This window comes from Typha latifolia, chromosome 2 (assembly GCF_019914945.1).
Source record: "Typha latifolia isolate L0001 chromosome 2, TyphaL0001v2, whole genome shotgun sequence".
In the NCBI taxonomy this organism is placed as follows: Eukaryota; Viridiplantae; Streptophyta; class Magnoliopsida; order Poales; family Typhaceae; genus Typha; species Typha latifolia.
The window spans coordinates 16,472,374-16,482,575 of NC_133087.1; the positions used below are offsets into that span (position 1 = coordinate 16,472,374).

At 39.4% G+C, this 10,202-nt stretch overlaps 1 protein-coding gene and 1 non-coding gene across 2 annotated transcripts; one reads left to right on the forward strand and one right to left on the reverse strand.

The window, feature by feature from the left end:
* The first annotated feature begins 3 nt into the window (after positions 1-3).
* Positions 4-2,970, forward strand: LOC140781824 (probable inactive beta-glucosidase 14). The gene is made up of 6 exons (XM_073128068.1): positions 4-491; positions 684-750; positions 932-1,153; positions 1,312-1,414; positions 2,012-2,120; positions 2,617-2,970. Exons 1-6 carry the CDS (start codon positions 235-237, stop codon positions 2,846-2,848), a joined length of 990 nt encoding a protein of 329 aa, XP_072984169.1. The 5' UTR covers positions 4-234; the 3' UTR covers positions 2,849-2,970.
* Positions 2,971-3,216: 246 nt separating this feature from the next.
* Positions 3,217-3,303, reverse strand: TRNAM-CAU (transfer RNA methionine (anticodon CAU)). Its single transcript is given in 2 exon segments — positions 3,217-3,252; positions 3,266-3,303. It is a non-coding gene; the product is annotated as a tRNA-Met (tRNA).
* Positions 3,304-10,202: the final 6,899 nt, after the last annotated feature.

Sequence of the window (10,202 nt, forward strand, 5' to 3'; positions counted from 1 at the left end):
AAATTTACCTTTTACCCTTTTGTAGAAGGAGGTGAAGCCGTCATGCTTGGACGTGAATCATTTCCGTTTTCGCAAGCATTTAGGAGGAGAATGAAAACAGAGTTAGCACTTTCTATCCATGTCATGTGACATGTCTGTCCACTGTTTGATGTTTTGCTTCTTTCAATTCCCAGCAACATTTATGTCCAAATCTACGGAGTGGGTCGCCATTTGTATTCTCTTGTTCACATTGCGATGCCAAAGGTTCCAACCGCTCATTCCCTAGAGACAATCATAACAGTAATAGAAACCAAGCAAGATAAATATCTCTGGGTTGTTCCCTATAATTGCTCATCTGCTCACAGAGTAGTTGGAGAGACGAGAGAATGGAGGGGACGAAGAGGGATCTGGCAATCGCTTTATTTCTTCAGCTGCTCTCCTTGGTATCATGCCTCGATAGAAGCCAATTCCCTCCAAACTTTCTATTTGGGACCGCAACTTCCTCTTATCAGGTATAATTCTTGAAACTGAAACTACCCATTAGCTGTATTAATTGCATATTGGACAAATTATTGCTTGACCAGTACCATCCCCTATAGGCAGGTGGATATGCATTCCAGTAGTTCAATCTTATGGTTTAAGAATAGAATCCAATCTTATGGTTCGTTTAGAAGTTCTTCAATGACTTCTACTTCTATCTGCAGATTGAAGATGCATATTCAGAAGGTAATAAAGGTCCTAGCAATTGGGATATTTTCTCTCACATACCAGGTGACACTTGCTTTGATGTATTAATTTTTTTTTTATGTATGTTTTGGCCTCTTTTCCTGCAGAAATGATGCAAGTTTGTAACTATTAGACATGTTATTTTAACATATAATAAGGTTGTAATTATAAAGGACCTGATTGCGGTACCAGGACCTGATTCCTTCACTCTCCATTGCGGTACCAGGACCTGATTGCATATGTTTTGGCTGTTGGTCAATTCACTTTGGTTTGCTTGGAATATGAAGATAAGAACTTTGGAATTCAGTTAAAGAGAAAGGAAATGATAAGCTTTCTGCATGGAAATATGAATACTTGCATGATCTCTCCATGCGAAGTGGATGACTACAATGGGAATGCACTGGTGTTTTCTACTGGAGACAGAAATGGAGTACCAATTGGAAATCCGGTATGAAGTTTACCACTAAAACCTATAAGGTTCTTCACTGATACAACTTTGCACATGCTTTCTGTGACTCTTTCCATCCATCAACAGTATCATGCTATTATGTCACAGCTTATTACATGAATAGTTAAACTAAAAATAAACTATACTAAATCTTGCAGACTGCAGTAGAAAATATCTACGTAGTTCCATATGGCATGGAGAAGGTGGTGATGTACATCAAGCAAAGATATAACAATACACCCATGTATATTACAGAAAATGGTATGCTGCAGCAAAAACCTGATTAACTTCCTCCAGTAACACCATAATTTGTAGATGTAGCCAAACTATCTCACGTTCTAGCGCTGATTTCAGGGAAGAAACACACCTATTATATGCTTGGGTTCTAACATAGTTTGGAACATCTGTGAACCAATTTGCATGATCAACCAGGACCCAGTTTTTTTCAGAGCCACACTATGATGGACGAAAGATTGAGTCAGTTTTGTTCAGGCTCATTTCTTATGTTGGTCCATAGTCCAGAATATCTAACCAAGCTGCACAATTACAGTCAAAATCCACTTATAACCCCAACAAATAAATGAAAATCATTTCAGTGAAACTACAGGATTAAACTGAAAAAGGCAATGTGTTAGTTTCTGACAGAAATATGAATACGTTTTGTTCTTTGGATGAATGATGCTAAGCTTGAGTACTTGCCTAGCTAAAAAGAAAGGGATACTCACCATAGTTTGAAGGTGGTGTATCATACATAAAATTAATACTGGACAATTTTTCTCTTTCCTTTCTTGAGCCTAAAAGTTCTATAGTTCTATTTATTTACTGCTACATGTGAATTGCATGTGTTTTGCTTTTCAGGCTATCCAGATAGAAGCGATGATAGCCTATCCATCAGTGACTTAACCAATGACGTCGAAAGAGTGGAATATATACATGGCCATCTTACTGCTTTGTCTTCTGCCATATGGTAATTTACAGGAAGAAAAATGCTTAACCTGCATATTGTACATCTGTAAGCTTGTCATTCTACATGCCAAATACACTACTAATATGTCTCATCCACAGCTTAATTCTAAGTCTATATGACATTGCATCCTAGTATATTTGCAAGTTGATGCCAATACACATGAAGTAGTATGTCTCACCTACAGCATATCAGTCCATATGATGTTTCTTCCTAGTATATTTGCAGACGTCGTGATAATCTTTTTGTAGACTAGTTGGAATCCTGTGTAGCTATTGATACCTACGCATTATATCCTTACTCTTTAAGCATGAAAGAATCTAGAGAAATAACATAACGGTAATATTGACAATAGCTAGGAATACTAATCTTACATCCTTTCATGCTTATCGATACAAATATTATCGATACAAATACAAATATTAATGAATAACGTCTGTGATTATCGATACAAATATTATGCAGAAATAGTTTGTTCATCTATTGTTCGCTGCTGTAGGAAAGGAGCCGATGTACGGGGTTACTTTCTATGGTCGCTGCTCGATAATTTTGAATGGTTGATGGGCTACACTGTGCGGTTCGGACTTTATCATGTAGACTTCAAGACACAAGAGAGAACACCGAAGCTATCAGCCAAATGGTACAGGAATTTTCTCAGAGATTCAAATCTACTACTCAACAAGAATGAGGACTCGGATCAACAAGATTTTAGCTCACTAGTCAAAATTTAGCTGCTGCATCATATGATGCAGCATAAGTTACTTCTTCACACAATGTGCTGTGTGCTTCTTTTGTCTGTCTCTATTTTCTAATTACTATGTATAATACATGTAAAATTTTGTTATTAGGTTGGAAAGGGATTTTTGTAATTTAATTATATTTAATTTGTTTAATATGCAATAATAGATTTTAGTGTACACTACATATGTAAATTATGTGCGCTCTATTATAATAAAATATGTATTGACTATAAAAAATATACGCTTATTTTTTATATATTAAATTAGAAAGTCAAATGCAAATTAATCGCAAAACCGGCAGGTTGGAATTATCTTTAATTTTTACACCTTTTAATAAAAGAGAAGAAAAAAAAGATTAATGGGGTGAGAGAGGCTCGAACTCTCGACCTCAGGATCACTCGCTTTAGCTATGAGACCTACGCGCTAGCCAACTGCGCCACCACCCCATTTTTTTTAGTAGTACTCTTCATGGAATTTATAAGTTCAATACTATGAGAAATAAATATGATCCATGCAAAAGAAGCTAGCTACAATACGAAAAGGACTTTGATCAGTGACCACCACCTCCTCCAAAACCAAAACCTCCACCAAAGCCAAAGCCTCCACCTCCACCGCCGACACCAAACCCACCACCAACCCCGAATCCACCACCGACGCCACCGCCAAATCCGCCTCCACCACTAGCTCCTCCTCCAAGTCCTCCGCCAGCTCCCGCTCCACCGCCGAATCCTCCACCTGTTCCTCCACCAACTGAACCACTTGCACCACCACCACCTCCTATTCTACCACTTGCATCACCTCCACCAAGACCACCACTTGCACCACCACCTCCTGCTCCACCAAGTGCAGCAGAACCATCAGCACCACCAGCACCAAGACCACCACTTGCATCACCTCCACCAAGTTCACCACCACCACCTCCTAGATTACCACCAAGCCCTCCACCACCCCCACCATGGCCCAAGTCATGCCTGAACCCTTTGCTATAAACGCCATGGCCCAAACCACCACCATCACCATCCCCATGGCGGCGGCCAAAGAAGAGGTGCTTGTCTTCTGCCACTACCCCACCTACTACTACTACCTCTGCCGTAGTAGCATCACTTGCCAAGAGAACAAGTACTACGGCGAATGCACTCACAACACTCATTTTGATCAGTAGAAGGATTTGACTTTTGCTATACGATGGAGATCATGGAAGCTAGAGGGGAGTATATATATATATATAAGGTGATGAGATCAAGAAAGAGTTAAGGTTGGTCAGACGACACCATGAACCAAGAGCAAAGTAAATGCATGACAGAGTTATTTCTCTCTAACTGCTTTCCAGACTCGTCAGATGTACGTTTGACTTCCAAGGTGTATTAAATTCTTTCCGACTTTTTTCATTTCACACCCTATATTATGTGTTTATTTCACTCTGCACAATGCCTTCAAATTTTGACCACTCCTATGTATACCTATTATTGGATATTATCATATTATTTAAAGCAAAAACAAAAAAGCGTGGACCAAAATTAAAAGGAGTAAGTTGCGATCTGTAATAAGACTAAAATGCAGGCAGTGATGTGCACAAAAAAGATTGTATATTTATCGTTGTTCACAATTCAACCCACATCCGCTCGAATGGAAGGAACGAGAATCGTAGCATCCATAGGCTAAACGTATATCTTGTTTTTAAATTGTTTATAGGGTATTCAGTGGTTCGGGCTTTAGCTCGACAGTGTGGTTGACTTAAAAGAATAGTGTAATAATTTAGAGTAATATTTTAGCGACATTTAATTTAGAGCAATAGTTAGCTAATACATACAACTTGAAATCCGGAGACAACGCATATGATTTAAAGTCAAAAAACAACGCATACGATTTGAAGCCTAGACTAGACAGCCTTAGTGCTTCTATATTTACGGAGAATTGGCTATTTATCAAGCCTATATATAGACTTGGGGCTATTAAATAGAGTCAAAAGTTACAGTGGTTTTCCTAAATTACTCTGATAATTAACGTTAATTACAATTAGGCTTATTCTTCACAGTGGACCGATAAGTTTAGCAACCACTTTGGGCCCAATGTAGCATAAATTGGGCCTCTGGTCCTATTACATGGGCTTGGGCTTGGGCCTCTGGTCCTACTTTCAGGAATAATTTTTCTATTCTAAAATAATAGTTAAACATCATAATAATTTTATTTTAGAAAATAAATACTATTCATCAAAATTACATCTTATATCACACTCTAACTCAATTATTAGTTTACCTTTAATATTTATGTCATCTACTTTATATCAAATCAAATGTATTTATTATAATTTTATTAAAAATAAAATATATTTTTTAAATTTGTATCATATGAAATATTCTCCCATTTTAGTAATAATATATAGGAATTGATATTCCTATTTCAACTCTATTTTATACCTGAACGAGGCCTTAATAAAAGAATAGTTTAGTTTTAGGCATAACCATGAAGTGGTATTTGTAATTTCCCCCAACAAGTTATAAGATTTTCTCTCGTTCAAGAGAGATCTCTTATTAGGTTTATCCAAATCCACTACTAAAGAACAATAATAATGCTGGCCCAAATTAATGCCAGCATTAAATCCACATGCTACATTTATTCAAGTGAGAAGTTGATCACAGCTAGCATTAAGGCATTAATACCACTTTAAAGCTTTATTTTTTGTCAGCTTGGGCCCCAAATCCTTGACTTGGTTAGCTGTGCCTACCTTTATCTATTTCATGGAAACAGGAAGATGATGAGATAAAAGCCAGCCATGAGTCTTTTAACCTTGTCTACTTAATATATAGAAGAATTACAAATTTTATTATACTCAATATGTACACACAAATGATGATCTTAACATCAACTGTTATCCTCAACTCCAGTCTCTCTCTTTATGAGTTTATATCGAATTCATTTGTCTATTATGCTATTGCTCATACTCACTCCGGCATGCATTTAAACTGTCGTATTATTATGATTCTCCTCTCATGTTCGCTTACAACTAGTCTATGATTACAAAACCATCTTCTCTCGTATTAACTGTTGGGAGACAATGGAGTCCTCAATCGTCCGAGAAGCAAAGTTTGCCAGAAAGCTTTCAATCTGAAAATTTTAAACTATATATTAAGTGATGGACGTTCATGAATCTATATAAATTCTTTCAGTACCTTTTCTTTTCTAAGATAAATGTCTTTTGTCTCAACCTGTAAGTGATGTGGAAAATGGAGTGGCGAGCGAAATATAATGGAAGGAAAGAGCTCCCTGGCATACATCCAATCCAATTGTCATTGAATGCAACCGATAACCTCCTAACAGCTGATGGATATTTATATCAAGCAAGTAATGCTACTAACAAGCTGGCTTCATTAAAAGAGAGAAGCAGATAGAGAAGAAGGGTAGTCTCATGTGCTGTATTCTGGTAGTCATATCCCTACATTATGTCTCTTGTCTATTCTGATCATTGAATACGGCAACTGTTTATTCTCGTATAACTCACTATTCTTATCCCTATTCCTGACATGCATTCATCCTTTTATCAAATTGACCACCAATCCTACTCGGCCAGGCTGATGGTTTAATGTTGTCTATTTTATTTTATTTTTCTTCTTCTTCTTTAATCTTTGAGTGAATATTCTTATTCCCGGATTGAGTGCCAAGAGGATAAACTAAGATACCATGTCAGAAAATTTTGTAGGATAAATAATTCAAATAATTTACCTCTAATTTCTTTCTCTTCAACTTAACGGCTAAAATTATATGATATACTATAGAATCGACCAGGAGAACCGGTTAATATTATCAGGAGAGCTAATTACTCCCTCACTTCCACTTCCAAAGGTAACTTAGTTTTATTTCTTCTCTTTTATGTCATCTATAAACCAAAACAATATTTTTTTTATTCTAAGGCCAACTTTCTATCTCTCCATGCACAAAATCTATGATATTTTAGCGTTGTTGAATGAAATAGCCACTTAAATAATGCATATGAAATGATAATTTTTATCAATATGTATCGTATCTCTCTCTCTCTCTCTCTCTCTCTCTCTCTCTCTCTCTCTCTCTCTCTCTCTCTCTCTCTATCTATCTATCTATATATATATATAGTGCAATACTGTATATGTGCCCATGTGTACATCTACCATTCCCTGTAATATTATTGGCATTTATAACATGCAAAAATGGAGTTTTTTTTCTAGTTTCCATGCATTAATCACGTACGACCCCAGTATGAGCTACTAATGGTACAAATTAATAGACAATGCAAAGTTTATATCACATGTAACCAGACAAGATGAAACTGAGCATATATATAAGTAATAAATTTCCTTTCTGTGTATGCATGTGATAGAATGAGTTAAAACAATGAATGCATGAGTAAATGAGGTAATCAATTGAGTCTCTCTCTCTCTCTCCAGAAGCACCAATTTTCTCAGTACTTGCATGCTTCTCCAAATGGGTGATAGCATTGAATGAGCATATCTATCACACCGTGATAACATTTTATGGGTCTTTTACATAATTGCCAGTGATATATTTTTTTAAAAAAAAAAATTATAATTGGAAGTCCATTCTTCATTATACCATTATTGCCACTTTAAAAAAAATGAAACTTAAGTTAAGAAAACATTATTTTTGCCTTGTCTAATATTGTTTAAAATGAACTGAAACCTATCTAATACTACTCGAAATCATAGTGCAATGAAAGAAAATTTTAACTATTTAAATACGTCTGTTAATTTCTATGATTTCAGGCAATCATGTAAAAGTAAAATAAAAAAAAATAAAAGAAAGAAGAAGAACTCCATTTTTATTTATAAACAGTTTATATGGCTAAATGTTTTGATATCTTAAAGAGTTCCATCATCCCTGGCTAGCAATCAGATAAGCATCTAAGGGAAGGGATCAGTGAGCTTTTGAAGCAGAGGATCATGATTCATGGCGATGAGCAAAAGAGGTGCAGAGGATCATAGGAAAGGGAAAGGCTTCATGTTGCATTTCATGCATTTGGTAAGCCATGTGAACAGCAGCCCCACTACTCCTTCCAATACATAGCTTTCATGACGCAAAATCCCACAAACAAACACAGATCAATTCATATCTCCACTTTTCTTCTTCTTCTTCTTTCCTCTCTCTCTCTCTCTCTCTCTCTCTCAACTGCCCCAAACCGCGTAGCCTTTATGATGACACTCTGCAGCAAGGGAGTCACGTAGCCCGACCCTCCTTTCTTTTCTTTTCTTTATAAAAAAATTAAATATTTTAAAGAAAATTTTTACTCATTTGCAAATCGAACCATATACTTTATCATTGTGCAGAAATAGCTTTGTCTAACCCAACAATCTTACTTAACCCAAAATACCATACCAAACCCAACTCAAAATATCATGACCAACCTACAAGAACGAAGAAAGACTCTCTCTCTATTTTCATAAATTTAATTCATGATGTTTTGGATTTTTTTTAAATTTTTTTTGGTTTAAGAACACATCATCATGTTTAACTGAATGAAAAATCAAAATTCAATCATATTCAACTCGCTCATACCTTATAACTTATTCTTTTTGGAGTCATCTGATGCTTTGATAGTATCTGATGAGGTGTCTGAGCTGACCAATCCACTCTTATATTTAAGAGAGATAAGAGTGCAGTTTTAAAACACTAATGTAATCTAACAAAAGAAACCAGTAACTTGGGATAAATTTGTAAAAGATAGAGGGTTTAAAATGTAATTCTGTCTTTCAATTAAAAGTAGCAAGTGTGAGCAGTTGGGTTCTCTTAAATGCGCCTGGTCTCGAGCCTGGCCTATATAAGAAGACGCATCGGTGAGCACCCAATCCCATCGTGCCAGTCCAAAGCAAACTAGAGGGAGTGAGACTGAGAGATGGGTAGGGGAAGGATGAGGGGATCCGCTCTTGCATTAATCCTATGCTTGAGTAGTCTCGTAGTGAGTTCATGGGCAAGGCCATTGGAGGACAAGAAGCTCTTTTGGCTTCATAAAGGAGGTGGCTTTGGCCACGGATTCGGCGGTGGCTTTGGTAAGGGTGGTGGTATTGGGGGTGGATTCGGCAAAGGTGGTGGGTTGGGTGGTGGTGGTGGACTCGGCGGCGGTGGTGGACTCGGCGGCGGTGGTGGACTCGGCGGTGGTGGTGGGTTTGGTGGTGGGGGTGGTTATGGGGGTGGGGGTGGACTTGGGGGTGGGTTTGGAAAGGGTGGTGGACTTGGCGGTGGTATTGGCCACGGCATTGGTGGTGGAATCGGTGGCGGGTTTGGTAAGGGCGGTGGACTCGGCGGTGGGTTTGGGAAGGGTGGTGGACTTGGCGGTGGATTTGGAAAGGGTGGTGGACTTGGCGGTGGTATTGGCCACGGCATTGGTGGTGGAATCGGTGGCGGGTTTGGTAAGGGCGGTGGACTCGGCGGTGGGTTTGGGAAGGGTGGTGGACTTGGCGGTGGGTTTGGAAAGGGTGGTGGACTTGGCGGTGGATTTGGAAAGGGTGGTGGACTTGGCGGTGGTATTGGCCACGGCATTGGTGGTGGAATCGGTGGCGGGTTTGGTAAGGGCGGTGGACTCGGCGGTGGCATTGGCCATGGTGTTGGCGGTGGGTTTGGAAAGGGTGGTGGACTTGGCGGTGGATTTGGAAAGGGTGGTGGACTTGGCGGTGGTATTGGCCACGGCATTGGTGGTGGAATCGGTGGCGGTTTTGGTAAGGGCGGTGGACTCGGCGGTGGCATTGGCCATGGTGTTGGCGGTGGGTTTGGTAAGGGTGGTGGTCTTGGTGGCGGCATAGGTGGTGGTTATGGAAAGGGTGGTGGACTCGGCGGCGGCGCCGGAGGTGGACTTGGCGGCGGCGCCGGCGGTGGATTCGGCGGCGGTGCCGGAGGTGGACTTGGCGGCGGTGCCGGAGGTGGAGGTGGACTTGGTGGTGGTGCCGGTGGTGGCGGCGGTGCTGGAGGTGGATTCGGAGGAGGTTTTGGCAAGGGCGGTGGGATCGGCGGTGGTCTCGGCGGAGGGTTCGGCGGCGGCGCCGGTGGTGGCGGAGGGTTCGGAGGCGGCGGCGGCGGTGGAGTCGGTGGTGGAATCGGTGGCGGTGGTCATTGACGAGAGAGGCAGAGTCAGTACGTTGCATGGCATGCACCTATTCTAATTATTTCTTATTAATGTGATTTAAGTGTAACGTAACAACGCTGGTTGTTTAATATGGTCTTAATATCCTTTCTCTTTTGTTCATTTGTTGTTGCACTTTTGAGAGTTTGGTCCTACTATTGTAGAAATGTATCAAGGGTTTGAATGTTAAATAAATATTGTTTGATAAATTGACTGGCGCAAGCTTAAATAAAGATTGTTTGA